The sequence below is a fragment of the Oncorhynchus kisutch genome, linkage group LG11, assembly GCF_002021735.2.
Source record: "Oncorhynchus kisutch isolate 150728-3 linkage group LG11, Okis_V2, whole genome shotgun sequence".
In the NCBI taxonomy this organism is placed as follows: domain Eukaryota; kingdom Metazoa; phylum Chordata; class Actinopteri; order Salmoniformes; family Salmonidae; genus Oncorhynchus; species Oncorhynchus kisutch.
Genome location: NC_034184.2, coordinates 26339391 through 26359374, shown reverse-complemented (window position 1 = coordinate 26359374; position 19984 = coordinate 26339391). Strand labels below are relative to the sequence as shown.

The 19984-nt window shown below is 41.8% G+C and overlaps 1 protein-coding gene across 24 annotated transcripts in view; it reads right to left on the bottom strand.

Annotated features, from left to right (window-relative positions):
- kcnma1a (potassium large conductance calcium-activated channel, subfamily M, alpha member 1a) overlaps positions 1–19984 on the bottom strand; it is a 277460-nt gene that overhangs the window by 38521 nt on the left and 218955 nt on the right. For 13 of the 24 annotated variants that reach the window (XM_031835531.1, XM_031835541.1, XM_031835538.1 and 10 more), the window contains 3 exons: positions 19271–19357; positions 18953–19029; positions 17344–17352 (listed from right to left, as the gene is read on the bottom strand). In XM_031835531.1, coding sequence (XP_031691391.1) covers positions 17344–17352; positions 18953–19029; positions 19271–19357 — 173 coding nt within the window. Of the gene's footprint in view, positions 1–11734; positions 11909–17343; positions 17353–18952; positions 19030–19270; positions 19358–19984 lie in introns of all 24 variants that reach the window. The other 11 variants (XM_031835550.1, XM_031835530.1, XM_031835539.1 and 8 more) reach the window with 2 other exon arrangements.

The window sequence follows — 19984 nt, the reverse complement described above, 5'->3', positions numbered from 1 at the left end:
TCTTTTCCACCATCTGTCTGTGAATTCCAAGGGGTTTAAGAGTCAGACACCCAGGCACTCTTTTCATCCACAGCACACAAATGCCAAAGCCACTGTCACTTCAAACCCTGTATTAGTGCTTTGGTTAGAAATCAATACCACAGCATGATATTAATGCTAATCAATGCTGCGTTGCTGCAAGCGCTGAATGCTCCGAGCAACGAGGACATTTCATTTCCGTCTGAACATCCCTTCTAGACTTTCACCTAATTGCACTAATAAAAGGTAAAAATGTGACTTTGCCTCCTAAGAAAATGCCATTCTCTGACATTTCCACTTCGCAAATGTGGACATCCTGAATAGCTAATATCACAAGAAAGCACATTCCACAAATGCATCTCTCTCTAGTCTAATCCAATTTGTGAAAATATCACAGAATAAAATATTTCCCTTTATTGGCTTATTGTTCTATATTAGTGGATACAGCAAGGCTCATATATCTGGGCCTAGCCAGTTTCATGTCCTTGACCTTGTGGCAGATCAGTTCTGTTAAAATGAGTGTGATTTAAGCACAACAACAAAACTGAGATAATCAACAATGAAACAACATGTTCCTCACTGCAGCCATGGGGATCACAGCTTGTGTGTGACTGTTACTGCACCAATGACATTACGGTACATTGAAAACTAAACTGCTATCTACACAACAGTCTCTCTGAGATTGATACAGCAGACTGTTGTTGGCTCAATGTTCAGGGAGCAATTCCCCTATCACCACACCACTTAAATATAACAACAATTAAATCAAAACTATGCAAACTTCTCAGGGCATTTATAAAAATGTAATAAAACAGTAACGGATTGTATACATTTCTTAAATTACAGGTGGACTAATGACTAGGTGTTCTATCACTACGACAGGTTCCAATAACCCTCCAAACACATCCACTAGTCCTACTACATAGCAGCCACACACACAGCACTGGGTGTTGCATTAGTGAGTGTATGAGAGCTGCCTTCATGCAAAGCAGAAGCAGTGGTGCCGATTTACAACTAGCAGCAGCTCAGTGAAACCTGCATGCAGGCAGGCGACGGACGCAGGGTGACAGTACAGGACAGTACAGGGTGTTAGGGACTGACAGGGACTGATGCATCCTGCTAAGGGGGTCAACCTACAGGCCCTTCTGCTGTGGCCGTGCAGAGATGCGTTACTGGGGTGGTAACAGTATTTCACCGGCAGGCTGCGGGCCCGGCTCAGCCTGCTCTGTTCAGCCAGGGCCCTGCCCGCCGTGTCACCCCTGCCGGGGCCTGAGGTACTGATGCGGAACCCCCCATGGGGCCCAAGACCCACCCCTGGAGGAAGCAGGCTTCCTTTACGGTTATTAACGAGGGGTACGGCGGTGACCTCTCCCTGGGGGACCGGGGGGTCCTGGTGGAGGGAGGGGCGAGGCAGTGCTTGGGGGCGCATGGCATTAGAGGTGATGGTGGAGGGCGGCGAGGTGCAGTTGGCAATTTTTATCGATCGGTTTTGTAAAGATGATCTAACTTCATCCTTCACTGTCAAACAATGGAGAATAAACAGAGTGAAAAAGATAAGCTGGGGAGAATGAGGTTCCTAGATAAATAGAATGGCAATGGTATTTACTTTACAATTTATCTTGTGCCGTGAAATATTAAATTGAATGCAGCTTGTGTGTTAAAAAAATCTAGATGTTATTATATTCAGCAGATATATACATTTTAGGATAAATGTTATGGATTACATTTCTGCTTATTGTTTTTAAACATGTACAGTAAACATGCTAATACGCAGTTACAAAATAAATCATTATTAAAACAATCTTCTATAAATTATTAATAATTTCCCCTGCATGTGAATGAATCACTAAATATTTTAAGGGGGAAAAGTTCATGTGAATTTCATTGTTGGACCATTTATTTCCCCCTTGAAGATGACTTGAGAAGGGACTGAATGTGTGCCATGAAAGCAGCCATCATTTTCTCGGTAATTGACGATGACACCTCGGTTTTACTTAGCACCACTTAGGCACTTGGCATACGCTTAAAATAAAATGTTCAATATGACGTTTGCTTTGCCATATTCCTAATAAACATGAATTCATTAAAAGCTTTTTCTGCTTTTTTCCTCCCTCTCATTCCATTTTACTACACAGCGTGTTAGAACAAAGCAGTAACACAGCCTGTCTGAAAATAGTCAGGCCAAATGACTTTCCAAACCCCTCTATAGGCAAATGTAGAGGACGTATCCCCATAATACTCATACAGTATTGGTAGATGGGAATTCACATTTTAAAACCACAGTGGAATGATTTCTATTAGAATTCTCGGAACACACAAAGAAGAGAGGAAAAGAAAAGAATGGAGAGGTACAAAAGTAAAGCAAAAAAAGAAAGGAGGAAAAGAGGAAAAGAGGAGGAAAAGAGGATAAGAAAGGGAGGTAAACAGAATAGCTGGTCTTCAAAGCGGAGGAGCGCAGGGGAAGTGTTCTCTTGTCCTCCTGCTGGTTAGTCGGTTGGTACAGTAGGTTGTTAGGTTGTTGTATGTGTCGTGGTCTTGGCCCCCCCAGGGCGCTAAACAGAGGTTTATCCCAGCCGTCAGCTGCCTCCTTGATTTACGGCGCGCCACCGATAGCTCCTGGATTCATCTGGCCCTTGTCAAACACGCGCAGCATTAGAGCACGTTCACACACCCTGGCAGGTCCACTGTTCACTCAGAACAGCCCAGACGGCAACTGTCCCTACCAGAAATGCTAATCACAAGACGGGGCGATCACGTATGCAAGCCCCCATCAGGGTCCTATGCAAATCACAGATAGGAAAAGACAGCAGGGAGAATACTGTTGAAGGTATTGTTGTTCGTTTATTGTATCTGAGCTAAGTTTGATGTGTGTATTAATATTAGGGTTACCAGTACATTGGTATCATAGTATTTGGGGGTATTTTTTGCTATGTAACATTATGGATTATTATGGTTTGTATTACTAGCATTTATGTATTATTCATATTATTTTATAATATTGTTAGCATTAATATTATCATTACAGCTATTTTTGTTATGGTATCATACAGTACTTCTGTAGTTATGATAAACACAGAAAGCAGTGTATTATACAGTAAGCATCTGAAATGGTTATTAAACTGTAGGATAAAAAAACTGAAAAATAATGTTATAACAAACAAACAGCATGGAACATTCACATTATCTATATGAAACAGGACAGAAATGAGTACATTTGGTCAATACTATACTTTATACTGAGAGATTTACCTAAATTGCAATCTGCTTTGAACCGAACGCCGGTCTCTTTTTGACTTCCCGTTATCCCTGGTGTTGTAGCGCCCTCTGCTGCTAGACGCAGCACAATACAAACACAACTGTATTGATCTGAGCATAACGTCATCAACAACAAGAGCATGGATCTTAAATCAATTATTACAAATATACTGTATGTTCAGTATATATAAAGGACATATGTTATACAGTTAGAGAGGAATCTGTTTTGTACTGAATTGGCTAGGTCAATTAGTGAGAATATAGTTATTATCTATGCATTTCTGATGTAAGAAGTAAGGGGGGCTTATAAAATGACAGACATGAGATTCATTTACACATCATTACTGTGGACAAACTCTGTTATTATTGTCAAGGAACACTGCATCAATTCACATCATGTACAGCAGAGACTTTAAGATGGTAGCTTAGCGTTCTAGAACTGAAGGGGAGAACAAAAACCAAAACAAAGCATGTATTAATACTCAGGGGGGGGGGGGGGGGGGGGGTGATATGGCGAGGGGACTACAGTATTATAGGTCTAAACACGAGGAGGGGTTTGGGTGGGGGGGGTGGTCGCAGAAGCAAGGATGGGGAGGGACAGAGAAACACACTTACGTGATCTGACATATCCATTATACTTATATTTGGCTGAGGAGAAGTGCAAGAGACAAATGACAGGTTACATGGAGGAAGAGAGTGGAGATGTTCATGATGAGAGTGACAGACAGAGACAGATAGACAGACAGAGAAGACAAACAGAACTGAGAGACAGACATCCCAGACAGACATCACGACAGACATCCCAGACAGACATCACGACAGACATCACAGGCAGACATCACAGGCAGACATCATAGACAGACAGATATCAGACAGACAGATATCAGGCAGACAGACATCACAGACAGACACCACAGACAGACACCACAGACAGACATCACAGACAGACATCACAGACAGACATCTATCAGACAGACAGATATCAGACAGACAGATATCAGAAAGACATCACAGACAGACATCATAGACATCTATCAGACAGACAGATATCAGACAGACATCATAGACAGATATCAGACAGACAGATATCAGACAGACATCACAGAAAATAGAGATCAAATGATTTAAGATGGATGTAAAATGAAGTAAAAAGAAAATGGTTAGACAACAATGAATCAGAACTACTTAAACACATTGGTGATCGCGCAAAATGTGAGCTGAATGGAGAGAATAGTGCAGAATGGTAAAAGAGGAGGCGATGGATGGGGTGAAGGAGTTGAATGAGAGAGATGGACTGTATGGCCACAGAGAGAGGTGAAACAGGGGAGGGGATAAAGTTGTGCTTCTGGAAATTGAAACAAAACTGTGGCACTGTGGGATGTTATCAAAATCCTGTTTTGTGGTTAGGAATCATTTTCAGACGAGCTGAATTGAACTCCCCACTCCTAAAGTAGCTCAGCAATGTGCTGAAGTTTTTCCCCTTACATTGAATCTACTCCAATACTTTTTAGATTTTTCTTCAGCTATCATGGAGCTATCGAGTGTTTTTTTTAAAGACTATTCAATTATAAAGTGTTCCGGGGAGAGTGGAAAGAGAACGAACAACACACAGAACGGACGGATGAGCCCAGACTACAGACTGAACAGAACACACACCAAACCCAAACAGAAAGACAGTCACACAAACATCTACCCTCTCCCATACCTCCCAATAACACACACACTGAGGGAGGGACAAAGAACCACACACACCACAGTCTGGACAGTAGCACCCCTAACCCACCATAGTTACTAAGTGATTCTAAGTTAGCCATTTCAGAGTACTTCACAGTTCAGAGGAATAAATCTTAGATGAAGAAGTGGATATAGTTATTTGTATGAAGGAAACAAGGGAGGGCTCTGGTCAAAAGTATGGCCCAATATATAGCAATTAGGGTGCTATTTGGGATAGAGTCAAATGGAGAATCTCCTTTTCATACTACTCGTATCCTCTCTCCTCGTATCCTTCTCAAAACCCATTGGATGAGAAAGACAGAGGTCCCTCTAGTCGGATCTTCTCCTCCAATGGGTTTTGAGAAGGAGGCGAGGAGAGAGGACACGAGGAGAATGCAATGGATATTCTCCCATAGACTGAACTAGCTAGCCCTCCCTGCTCTGCTCTGCCCTGCTCTGTCTTCAACAGTAAAGGTCACAGTGAAGGCCCAGGGCTGCCTTGTGACACACACCCTCAAACAGGGACCCTCGCTGGCCCTGGCATCTGTCGCTATCGATCTACCTGCGTCCGCAGAGGCGGCAGGCTAACTGGCTAGCGTCTGAGGGGTAGAGGGACGGAGGAGCGTGGAGGGCCGCGGAGGGGGGAGGGTGGAACCAAACTTGCCTGGTGGACAGGACCTGTCAGGGCAGGTTTTGGTGATGGACCAGCAGAGCCAGGGAAATAAAAATGCTAACATAATTTCCACGTCAGGCTGGATAAGGATCGCCTGCCGCTGAGACACACACACATATACCCATCTCCCTCTAAGTCAGACACAGACTAGCCACAGCCTTATGTCTCTGGTTCACAGCAGACAGCCCAAGCCCCAACCCTCTGGCTCCAGGCCCAAACCGCTTCTCTTGTCCCCAACCCTGCCCAGCAACCCAACCCCAGCTCCAACTTCAGCCTAAACCTCTTCTCCTGACCCTAACCCTACCCTAACCAAGCATCCCCAGCCGCCAGACCGGAATCTTTGCCCCAGATGGTCCCCAGAAGTTGAGACAAACAACGCCCTAAGAGACCAAAAACAGTGTGTCCCAAAGATGACTACACCTGCACAAGGTTTACTTCCTAGCTGAATCACTGCTCTTACTTAGGAAGACGCGCCCCCACTTCAGACTTAAGACACGGCTATGTCTTCTATTAGCCCGTCCATGTATATTTCAATTGGCAACTCTGCATAATGTGTGGTCTAAATGTAAAGTGCCTCGCAGATTCACTATTCAAGAAGAAACCAGTTGAAAATCAATTTCAGATGTGAATGAAGTCATCGTGGTCAGAGACATCTTATCCACTCTGAAAGAGAAAAACATGGAAAAAGACAGAGGAATTCCAGCGATAGTGATCTCTAACTCACTTTGTTCACCGAAAAATAGGTTTTGTTCAGAGTTAAAGGGGAAATCTGTAATTGAAATAACAAAGGAATACCCAGCCCCAGTTTCGGTAAAAAGTTTAGGGATGGGGCTGGAGAAATGTAACAACTCTCAAATTCATAGACATGGATGCAAGGACTGACCATCCATGGTAACAAAATGATTGTATTAACAATGTTATAAAGGTGCAATACGCAAAAATCGCAACACCATTTCCTGGTTGCTAAAATTCTAATAGTTCGCCTAATTTCAATTCATGTGACAACACAAGCAATTGTAGAAAATCATTGTGTTATCTAAACCACTTGGAAATACATTTTCAATAACCAAATCTATTGTATTTTCAGCTGTTTGAAGCTGGTGTACAAAATCCAAAGTAAAATACCTTAAGAACGGGAAGCCTAGAAATAGCGCACATAGAACAGATATACTACTTCTTAGGCTTGTTTTCAATGAGAATGTATATGTGAATTTGGTCGGGTCGCCCAAAAAGTTACATATTGTAGCTTTAAGACTATATAGTGTTTGTTTACGTTTTCTTTGTTTATAAACATTGGAGTAAAACAAGCTTATATTTTTGGTTGTAATGGGGGTACAACAGTTGAACTAAGCTCATGAGGCATTTATAAATTATATTCTTAAAAATTCAATGGGTGCACATCATTAATTTATACATTGAGTGTACAAAACATTAAGAACACCTTCCTAATATTGGGTTGCACCTCTCCCCCTTTGCCCTCAGAACAGCCTCAATTCGCCGGAGCATCGACTCCACAAGGTGCTAAAACCGTTCCACAGGGATGCTGGCCCATGTTGACGCCAATGCTACCACGGTTGTGTCAAGTTGGCTGGATGTCCTTTGGGTGGTGGACCATTTTTGATACACACAGGAAACTGTTGAGCATGAAAAACACAGCAGTGTTGCAGTTCTTGACACTAAGCATGGCGCCTGGCACCTACTATCATACCCCATTCAAAAGCACTTAAATATTTTGTCTTGCTCATTCACCCTCTGAATGGCACACATACACAATCCATGTCTCAATTGTTAAAAATCCTTCTTTAACCTGGCTCCTCCCCTTCATCTACACTGATTGAAGTGGATTTAACAAGTGACATCAATAAGGGATCATAGGTGTCACCTGGATTCACCTGGTCAGTCTATGTCATGGAAATGTGTTTATAATGATTTATACACTCAGTGTAAGTCCAAAAATGGATATAGTAACTGCAGATTTCCCCTTTTAAGCAGCAATCAGCGGTTGAAACAATAAAAAGCACCGGCCCAATACCGTTTTTGTAAAAAGCTAAAGGATGGGGCTGGAGAATGTAACCATTCTCAAATTCATAGAAAGAGCTATGGATGCAAGGACTGACCATAGGCTGAGGAAAATGGATGATAAAAATATTGTGGGAGCTGTTTTGTTAGACTTCTGTGCGGCTTTTGACATTATCGATTATAGTCTGCAGATGGAAAAAAGTATGTGTTATGGCTTTACACCCCCTGCTATATTATGGATAAAGAGTTAGCTGTCTAACAGAACACAGAGGGTGTTCTTTAATGGAAGCCTCGCCAACATAATCCAGGTAGAATCAGGAATTCCCCAGGGAAGCTGTGTAGGCCCCTTTTTTCAATCTTTACCAATGACATGCCATTGGCCTTGTGTAAAGCCAGTGTGTCTATGTATGCGGTGTCTGTTTAAACTACTTGAACACAGCTCAGACACCCATTCATACCCCAAAAGACGTGCCACCAAAGATCTCTTCACAATCCCCAAGTCAGGAACAGACTATTGGAGGTGCACAGTACTACATAGAGCCATGGCTACATGGAACTCTATTCCACATCAGGTAACTGATGCAAGCAGTAGAATCAGATTTAAAAAACAGATAAAAAAGACACCTTATGGAACAGCTGTGAAGAGACACATACACATGATAAGACACGCACTCTACACACAGATAATATGATAGTAGAGTAGTGGCCTGAGGGAACGCACTTAATGTGTTGTAAAACATGTCATGAAATGTCATGTAATATTTCAAATATTGCGGGACTACAGGAAGAGTAGTGGCTGCCTTGGCTAACGGGGATCCTAAATAAATACAAATACTAAATACCACCCATGATATCATCATTATAGTTTTAATAACCATGTTTTGAGGCAATATGGTGTTTGTTTACATTGTTTACAAACGTAGTAAAACAAGCTTATATTTTGGGTTCTGCTGGGGTAGGACAGTTGAACAAAGCCCATGGGGCATTGATACGCTTTATTCTTCAAGAATCAATGGGTACATATCATCAATTTATAAGTCCAAAAATGGATGTAGCAACTGCTGATCGCCCCTTTAAAGAGAACAAGAAAGATTTAGTCTTCCATGAAATCCTACGAGGGGCTGAGGGAGGAGAGAGATCAGTAACTACCCTAATAGCCAGTAATTGGTGTAGAGGGAGAGTAGTGGCCCACCAACCTACAAGAGGCAAAACCAAACTCATCATCAGGCGGTTGACACTAATCTAGTCTGAGTTCACTTGCAGATGGTGGGAGAATGCTGAGGTGGAAATCATATGGGGCTGATTTCTCTCTTTTCCCTCTATCCAATCACTGCTATTTCCCTTTACCACTGTCATCTCCCTTTCCCCTCTCTCCTCTGCCTGGGTCTTCTGATAGGTCCAGACAGCCCTAGAGGAGCAACAGAGGGCTTGTTCCCCATGCTTTTGAATGCAGCGCTAACTCGTTCAAACTGTTTCCACTAGCATTGCTACAAGCTCCAAAAATGCTAGCCAGGAGATTCTGGATGATGCTAAATAACCACCAAACAAAACAAAAAAAATGGTTTGGATGAAACGCGCTCAGAAAGTCGCAAATAATGAAAAAAATAATAAGTTATCTATCCCTTTAAGGAAAGAACAAAACATGATCTTCTGGGTTCCTGATTACTGAGGAAGAGGAGAAAGTAAACTGATGGGACAAAGATCAAGTCTGGGAAAACAGAGAGGGAGTTATTTATTCTAATCCTTTGGAGTAGCTCGCTGCTTAATTACAAGTGAATCCATATATGTTGGCTGGTTGTGGCTGGATGAGTATCATGGCTGAGGGTCACGATCCGAACTGGGTATAACTCAACACTCATCATATTCATTGTTTTCTTATTGGAAGATGAACCGCTTTCCTAGGATGAAAAGAGATCAACTGTCAACAACTACAGACCACAACCCTCTGACAGACATTCATATTATCACATAGGGATCATGTAATAAGCCACGGTGAGAACGTTCAAGGGACACGTTGTGTAAAGCATGAATCATAGTCCACAGACGCTGTAGTCTGGGGTCCCACTGTGACATAGCTACATGACTCTGAGACCATCCGCGGGGGGGGGACACAGCCCAAACGTGCACCTCCCCACTATTTTAAACCAACACGGCTCCGGTACGCGTCCTCTATTCATTTGAATGTGTTGACAGTTGGAGAAACTGCTTGAGCTGCTCTGAGAATGAGAAACGTATGAAAGCCAACAGTCCAATATTCTAGAAACTGCTTGAGCTGCGCTGAGAATGAGAAACGTATGAAAGCCAACAGTCCAATATTCTAGAAACTACTTGAGCTGCGCTGAGAATGAGAAAAGTATGAAAGCCAACAGTCCAATATTCTATAAACTGCTTGAGCTGCTCTGAGAATGAGAAACGTATGAAAGCCAACAGTCCAATATTCTAGAACACTGCTGTGTGTATACCTACATGTTTTGGATTATGATAAACACTTAAGTCTGGCAATGAGGCTGTAAACACTGACATCCTCATGACATCATGCATAACAGGGTGTGGCCACAAGGGAGGGTGTGATATTGTGAAGATCCAATAAATCACCATTTGCTAAGCCCAACCCCTCTGGTTACGGTTGCTACCTCGCTCCTAATTCCAATTCCCAAGTCCAATTCCCAATTCAAAGAGAAAACCCCTCACAATGATCTCAAACTGTGTTTTTAATACACAATGAAATCAAACACTGACCACCCCATGCTAATCGGAAGACTTTCGGGAATGTTATGGTGGACTGTGGCTTCACAGGAACCTGTAAAATGAAGATGGAACTGTGGCTAGCCACCGGATGGCTCTGAATGCACCGTCAGCATGCAGTCAAAGCTACTAACTCATTTTGGAGCTAAGTAGTGCTGATGTTGACAGCAGTGAGTTATATTAATAATATTGCTAACTGAGCAAGTTAACAGAATACAACTTATATTAACTGGCTAGTTAGCTAACTAACGTTAGCAACATTTTCAATGTTGGTCAATGAGCGCTAGCAAGCTAACCAGCTAGCAAACAATGCAACAAAAGTATAATTTCGGATTCATAAAAATACTCCATCAATAGGCACTGCATTTCAGGAATCACAGTCCCAAGTACCCCTGGTGTACTGTTCAATTATTTAGCCATTTAAACAACTTGTTTATTTATGAAAACCCTCCACTTTTGCCATTGCCCTCATTGGCTACCATTCTTTTGAAATGAGAGCTTGTCCATGTGTTGGACTCAAGCTTGGTTAGCGACTGTTGCTATCCATTGGAGCGCTGCAATGGTTGCCTAAAACTCTGGGATGGGTTTAGCGATGGCGAAATTGAAGTCTCTGTTGATGTAGGTAGGAGGTCATCCCATTGTGTATGATGATGTCATTTTGTTTATTCGTGTAACTTTAAGATGAACCCCATTTGATATGCTACATATCTACATTCTCTATTAATATCTCGAGCATGGCTCTCGTTCCTGCACAAGTCAGTCCTGTGAGCTTGAAATAAAATGATCAGGAACAGAACAGAAACACAGTTAGCAAGGAGGTTCCCCTAAAAGCATGGGATGCCTTCATAAACAAAGGAAGACAAAACGACAACAAAAATAAATTAAAACTGTCATCAAGACATTGCATACAGTCAGAGATAAAGCATCCCTTCAACGGTCACATTTTATACATAATATACTGTATTAGAAACAATATAATACACCAAACACCAACTGTCTAATAACACCACACGAGTGCTTGACTGATGTAGCATGCGCTAGCCTCAGAGCTAACAGCTACAGCAAAGCAACACCACCATCCCCACCCAATAAATAATAAGAATAAACACTACTCAAATGAATGATACTACTACTAATAATAATAACAATAAATACATTTAAATAAGCCACGACTATGGAAGCACGCCACGTGGACGACTTTACGTATAAAGCACATACAGTACACACATGTATACCTACACATGAAACACACACACATACAGGGCACACACAACAGACATGTAACAACACGTGTTGGGCGGTGTAACTTACAGGCACGTAAAGTGGTTGCGCAATCATGAACAGAGACAGAGGAGAGTGGGTAGGCCCTCTGTAGGGTGTCCATGTTACAATGTACACTGCCTGACATGCAAGAGCAGTCTCGCTCTGAACGGCCGCAATCAAAACAACATGCCAGTTTCATTTGTTTGTAGACGGACATCTTGGCTACAGTCATGTTTTGGGATGAGAGGAAGAGGAAAAGCAGCAGGTTAATGGCAAAAGGAGAAACACTCATGTTGGGAAGCCGGAAAGTTCCTTCCATAAAGGAGATAATAAGTGCAAAGCCTTAGATGCCAGCTCTAACGGGCTTGAGACCCAACAAAAGACCAGTAATGGGCACCTAAAATGTTTGGGAGCTTCATACAGTGTGGTCCAAAATGATTGAGACTCTTGATAAAGACGAGCAAAAATAACTGTATACAAGACTGTACATTTAAATACAGAGCTATATTGTATGCTTAAAACAATTGGGAAATTATCTTATACTAATATAATTGCTCAGAGAAAGAGATTACTAAATAAGTAATATTTTCTCTTAAAGGGTCCAAATTATTGACACCCCTGTTTCAATACCTCAAGCTTTGATTATTTGAGTCAGCTGTGTAGTGCTACTGTAGGACAAAAAACAAAACGTGCACCCACAGGGGTCCCCAGGACCGGGTTTGGGAAACCAGAAACCAGAGACCATTCCTTCATACAGAATCCTTCCAGATCCTTGTGTGTTTATGGGCTGCCCTCTTCAATTCAAACCACAGGATTTCAATGGGTTTCATGTCCGGAGACTTACGATTGCAAAAAATGTAGATTTTGTGACCAATTCATAATTGGCTTATCACATACACCACTCCTAGTTATATATACATATCTACTTCAATAACCTCATAACCCTGCACATCGACTCAGTACTGGTACCCCTTGCATATAGCGAAGTTATCTTTATGTATCTAGTATTACTTTTATTATTACGTGTTTTACTTTGATATTACTTCTCTATTTTCCTTCTCTTCCTTGTTGGGAAGGGCCCGTAAGTAAGCATGTCATGGTTAGCCCACACCTGTTGTTTACGAAGCATGTGATGAATAACATTTGATTGGATTGATTTGATTTAAGCAGAAAAGAACCCCATACCTCCTGTAAAACATGGTGGTGGGTCTTTGATGTTATGGGGCTATTTTGCTTCCACTGGTCCTGGAGCCCTTGTTAAGATCAACGACATCATGAACTTTACCCAGCACCAGGACAATTTAGCCAAAAACCTGCTTGCCTCTTCCAGCAAGACAGTAACCCCAAGTACACATAAAAATTCACAAAGAAATTATTAATTGGCCACAGACTTGAAACCCATTTGAAAACCTGTGGTTTGAATTGAAGAGGACAGTCCATTAGCGCACATAAAGGATATCAAGGATCTGGAAGGATTCTGTACAGAGGAATGGTCTAAGATCCCTCCGTTATCGTCGCAAGGTGAGGTATTGAAAGGTATTAAAAACAGGGGTGTCAATAACATGTTAAACAAAATCTATATCTATGAGGAATTGTATTAGTATAAAAAAATATAATTTCCCTTTTTGCATGCAATATAGATCAGTATCTTAGTTATTTATTTTATACAGTCATTTATCAAGGCTGTCAATCATTTTGGACCCCACAGTATACAGCTAGAGTGCCAAACTGCTTTTGTTTCTTTGCAGTGAGAATTGTGTGCAGTATTTTATCAAGGCCAAAAAAAGCTTTTTTCAAAGTTATCCTAAAGTCTTGTTTAGATCAATAAAGTTTTGAGCAATTTGAATGTTGTAGTCCAATTTAACTTGTAGTACAGATGGTCTTAGGCTCAAGGGTCAAGCTGTGTCCAAAGGCTGAAAATGCCATAACAGGTATACAGGCCAATATGACAGTGGGGGAGAGGGGGGAAGGGGGGCAGGGGTAGATGGAAGGGGAGTCATTCTGGGGTAGGAGAGTAGCATGGGCAATGTCTTCAGCAGCAAACCTCCTAGAGACATATATTATTCCATTCAGAACAGACCATAACATCCTCTATGCGTCTGGCTAAAGGTGTGGATCACGTACCTGTATCCCTTCATGCAGGTGCAGCAGCCCTGGTCAAGGCATCATCACACTACTCTATTGGCTGGACTGGCCATACCATGCTAGTCTATAATACAAGAGTTTCACTAAACCAGCACTCCCCCAGAGAGGTTTGTGTATGTGTTTGCAAGTTACTGTGGATGTACATGGAGTACAGATGAAATCTCTTAATTTGACCCTGCTTCTCACAGCAGGAAACATATCTTGCATGCAGCAACAGGAAACCTGAATTATTATGTGGATTAGAATTAATGGGCATTTTTGTAGGGGTTGATACATTTTTCATTAGGGCAGATCAAGTCTGACATTTTAAAGTGAAAATTAAAACTTTAGAAGTCATTTTAAACCTTTGCATTTCCTGCTGCACAGAAAAAATCTCTGCGACAACAGAGTGATCAAATTAAGATGGCAGATCTGTATGTAAAACATTTGAGGTGTGTGTGTGCGTGTACAGTAGATGTGTCGAGGTCTTAACCCCAGGAGAAGTAGCAGTAGGTAGTGAAAGCCCCTCAGAGCAGCAGTTCTAGATTTCTGTGACTCTGGTTCAGGCAACAAACAACAATCCCTGGTTCCCATTCCCCCTATGCCAGGGTACCAAGTCACTAACTCACTCTAACACCCTCACAGAAACTCTGGCACTCTCTCTGAGGAGAACTATAAGTCTACTTTTACTGTTTTAACCATGTGTGGCTAGGAGCCCAAATGAGGTGGCAGGTTTCAGTTTGTGGCCAGAGAGAGAATGGGGAGCGAGGCCTGGCCCCAAACAGGGAATGTGTCCTATAAACAGCATGCGTAAGCGCTTTAGAAGCATTCATAAGCGCGCATAAAGAGATCACAGCGATTAAAGAGAGGGAGTGTGGTAACTGTTTACAGAGCAGAAACAGTTTTGGAGGCGTGACAGACATGCAGTGTGGCTTTCGTTTCATGCTGAACTCAGTTTTATTCTGAGTTCTTTCTAGGCTGGGCATTCAGTGGATCACAGTACTCTGTACATGTAGTTGGTTAGTGAGACATGGGTGGTGGAGATGGAGAACACGACATGACAATGTGTTTGACTCAAATGACTTCACACATACCCGTTACCCTGATCTACTACAGTACGGACTACAGTGTCCCTTTTAGGACATTCTTCACCACAAGAGTCCACAAGAACATGACTGTCTGTGTACATTTTGTCAAAGAAAGGTGATTGTTAACACACACACACAACTGCGCTGTCTCTTTTGTTTGTGGTTCTAGAAATAAAAGTATGTTTTTGTATGTCCCATTCAACATTACACCTGACAAAACGTACAAAGACGAAGTCATCATGAAGTCAGTGTTGAAAATCAATAGGGAAAAGGATGTCCTAAAATGTACACCTGACTAACGGACATTGATCCTCTTAAGTGAAAGACAACCCTATTCAGCAAGAACTCGATGAGCAGTGTTGACTTTGAATAGTAAATCAAACGTAGTCATATTATATTAACAGTCATATTATATTAACATATGGATACTTATAGAAAGCAATCAAACTAAAACCACTTTTAAACTCTCCAGTTATTGTACCATGTTGCAAAGCACAAATGGAAATAGAGGAATACGTAAGACAAAGAACAGTTTTCCCTTGAAATACTCACTTTGTGTTCAGACGTCTTCAACCAACCAAACCAAACCATCAAACATTGCACACCATAAAACCAACCTGGACTCAGGGGTAGACGTAGCATAGTAAAAGTAAATTCCATCCACTCCAATTTGTATGATATGTTACGTTTCATATGGTAGTTATTCATTTGAGGATGTCCATCATCCATTTCTTATGATAAGTAAGGAATTCAAATTCGTATGATATGTTGCGAATTGAATTTCGTACAATATGTTCCGAAATGCAATTTGTACAATAAGTTCCAAATTTGCAAAAACATATGACGTTACGAATTCCAATTTGTTGTAGCTAGGCTAGTGGTTAAGGTTAAGGTTAGAGTTAGCTAACATGCTAAGTAGTTGCAAAGTAGATAAAAAGTAGTAAGCAGTTGCAAATTTGCAAAAATTATCAAGTTGTCCGTGATGAGATTTGAACACGCTAGACGTTGGCATTATACGCTCACCCTTCCAACCACCCACTTTTGCCTTAAGTAATCTTTTGTCTTATGTGACCATACCAAACGTAACAAATCACACTAATTCAAATGTCCCGGATTTACTTTTACTATGTTACGTCTAGACTATGAGACCAGGCTGCATAAAACACAGCCAAGGGTTAATTTATTCAATGATGAAACTAAAGTAAGATAACTTTTCCCTTTAAAGGTTAAGATACACCTACAGTTAACTGCAACCATAGAGATATTACCATTACTAGTACAGTAACTCCAATCAAATCAATGGGTCTGTGATGGTTGGACCGGCGGCCATATTGAGTATACTAATGAGTGTTCCAGTCAAGATGCACATTTTTTTTAACCATTCTAGTAATTCTATAACAGTCTATGACTGAAACACCCTGTTGCTCATCATATTCTGGCTGAATAGGTTTCTGAGGATGTGTGTCAGTTTCCTTCAATAGGCTACATTCAGGACTGTGAGACATGGCCATCTAGTGGCCAAATGGCAGTACAACATTGGCGCGTAAAATAACTGTCTAATGAAGCTGTTTTCTTTCACTCAGGCCACTGAGGGCAGTGAGTAAAAAAGGGCCTGATGACCATATAGAATTGAAATGCAGTGGGGCTGGGGGCGACGACACTTCAATTCTAAATGCACTGATGAACTATGTGTAATGGTATGACTGGAGCTGGGCAGAGGACTAGAGCACTGGGGGGCGGGGAAGGGACCAGAAGCAGTGAGGGTGGTACGACCAGATTGTTTTGATTGTGTTTTGCAACATTGCTCAATAAGCTGAAATATTTTAAGAACTTCCCACAAGAACACTTTCCGCTTTTCAGAACATACAGCAGCGTGCAAAATAGCCTCTAAAAATGAAATAAAAATATCTAAAAAATATCTAAAAACTCAATAACTAACGTTACCTATATCAATCTGTGGGTTTGATATTTCAGATTGTCACCACATCCATGTACAACTTTCTCAGAGCGTGACATTAGAGAGAGGAGGTAAGGAGGACTTAAGGACAGATGACAGAATTGGGTTTCTAATACAGATCTGTTCAGTTTAACAACCAAATATTGTGACAAAAATAACTTTTTGAAGTGAGTCGAAGAGAGTTCATGTACTTCTATGATAAAATCACACTCCACTCTGTCATCTGAAATGAGTCTGAGGCTGGGCTAGACTATGGGCCTACGAGGAGACACACTAGACAATCAGATTCTGGTTTGAGTTTGGGTTCTGCTGTATTCCTTCAGGTCTGGTCTGAGGCAGGACAGTGTAAAGATGAGAGGCGAGGAGAGGGATGCAAATGCTACACTGGTAACATGCAACATAGAATACAGTATACTATTGGCTGGGAAAGAGAAAAGACACTTGCACTGCACTCTGGGTAGGAGGGAACCCGTGTTTCTTTTACTCACAATAAATCACTACCAGAGAGTGGTTCAAATAAAGAAGTGGTGTTTCCCGGCGGCAGTAGGGGAAGGAAATAACATCAACAAAATGTCAATGGTCATAAAAACATGGAAAAAATAAACAACAATAACAACAGAAACAAAACAGAACAGAAGACAAACTTCCATTCTAGTAATGGAACGGTCATCTCTCTAAATGGGGCCCTCCTGTCTTGTTTCAGGTACAGTAAATCTAGTGGACCAATGCATGATTACCAATTACACTATAGGGCCAACCCAAACCGTACTGTGCTGGCTTGGATACATTATGTTCACATTGTCCTTTCCAGCACGGTTCCAGCAACTGTAGTGGATATGTAACCAGGCCAGCCTAGTACAGCTCGGCTTGCCTAGTCTCAGTTATACTGTGAATCAGACAAAACAGGTCTCTGGTTCTCTCTACCTGACAGACTACGAGACCTATAGTGTGAATAATTGAGATGACACAGACAAAGGGAAAGGACGTTGGAGATCATGTGTTTGGGCATAGGCCGCTTACTGTAACTGTCACTGACCTTTCTAGATGTACAGAGACTACAGGACGCTAAATGATTTAACATGCTAACATGTTGGGACAAGTGCCCATGTAGGTCAGGTGGTAATAAGGCCCTGCCTCTGAATTAATGCTTTCAATTCAGACTATTCAGGAAGTAAACCAAAAATACAACATATTATTTTCCTCAATGAGTTTACTTCCTGAATTAACTGAATTGAAATGGAATTGAACCCTTCCCTGGTACACATTCTACCAATAGTAATATTAAGTCATATTCCAAGTCATTCACTGCTGGTAGATGTTTTTGGTGGAATGCCTGGCCCAATAAGGTGCTCTGATTCTTTATGGTTGGGCCAACAGGGAGTCTGGTTATCTGCCCCAATGACCCCTGAGCAGAGGAACGCCATTGGCTCATTTATTCTAACACCTGACTGAGGTCATTACCTCTGCCTGTGTCACAGAGTCACTATGGCGATCTGACAGCCTCCTTCTTCTGCTCAGCTACTCCTGTCATTCTACCTCTCCCTGACATTCACTTATTCCATCGTTAGCATACTGATGTAGAACTCCCACTCTTTCTTTCTCTCTTTGCCGGTCTTCTCGCTTTCTTTCTCTCTCTGTCTTTTTTGCCCTCCAGACTTCAGTCCACCCTTCTAGCTAGTTTCATCATTATGATACATTCTTGACATGATAGGTTCACATATTCAAAATAGAAATTAAATGAAATGAAAAAAAATCGAACAAAATGTACACAATGTTGCCTGTACTGTTTGCCTGGATTGAGAAAATAATACCATAACACATTGATTTCAGATCATACCACAATGAAGGTTTGAAAGTTGTGATCACAGTTGATACACTCAAAAGGGACTCAAGGTAATCACTGGGGCAATTTCCATTTCCATTTTATCACTCTAAAAGGACATTCCTATGAGAAACAGTAAGGGATATGACAATCTTTATTATAGCACATCCTAATCATACTTCAGAGACATTGGGGGATAGGGGAGGGGTTGGGGATGGGAGGGGTCATGAGAGGGGTGGGTGGTGGGGTTGTGGACGGAGAGTAGCTGTACTCACGTCGTTTGCAGCCACACTTTTTGATCCGTTTGGGGTCTGTGATGTCGTCGTGACAAGCTTTGCAGTAGAAAAATGCTCTGGGGGGGAAACAGCAGCATAGACATTTATTATCTTGGTTTGCAACTTACACCAATTGAGTTCTATCCATTCCACCAGGTTGAGCTGTGAGCTGTCTTTCACTTTTACCAATGACATTTATAGGAGTTTAATGTCTAATCGCTTTGTACAGTATGGTGACTTTTTTAGCCACCAAGAGAGTGAAGATAGAAAACAGACAAGGCCTTAAACTGAGACTGTGGCCTTTTTTTCTGCCATTACCTCTTTACTTCTTTGGCGTCGCTGGCGATGAAGAACCCCAGAGTTCCTTCCTGCATCTTTACGTGGTTCCCCGGGTTGATGAGGATGCTGGGTAATGGGAGAGATAGATGACATCACGCTCTGTAGGCGCTGTTACGGCCGTTAGAGTCACACTCACACGCTAATCAAGAGGAATGGTACACACACACACACACCCACCATCAATCCTCTAGCTGGAGCTACACTACTACAGCGATATAGAATGGCCTGATTGGATTGGTCAAAGGAATCACAGCTTCTGCAGTCTCCAGTTGCTTTGTTTGGAGAGTGGTATGGAATGGAAGTACTGTAAATGCTATCAGTGTGAACTAGTAGGCCACTGTATGGAGGTGGGTATTTGTTCAAGTGTTATTGTGTCGAAAAACACCTTGCCTCTTCCATTGTTTCCATGTTCAGCCACCTTCTCTGAGGCTACTCACACAGATGGACAGAATGCGCAACAGCATGAGTTGGTTTGTACATTTTAATTCTTTTCTTTTTCACCATGGTTCTGATTGGCTTGGATGGGGTTTGGGGCAAGGTTAGGAGGGATGTGGGAGAGGGGGGCAGAAAGAATTAAAATTGTTGTTATGGAGTGGTTTCAGTCTCAGAAGTCAGAGCCAATCAGCTATCAGAATGATGTAACGGGTGTGTTACACTACAGTTAGATACTGTTACCTGGGTTAGTACTGGACA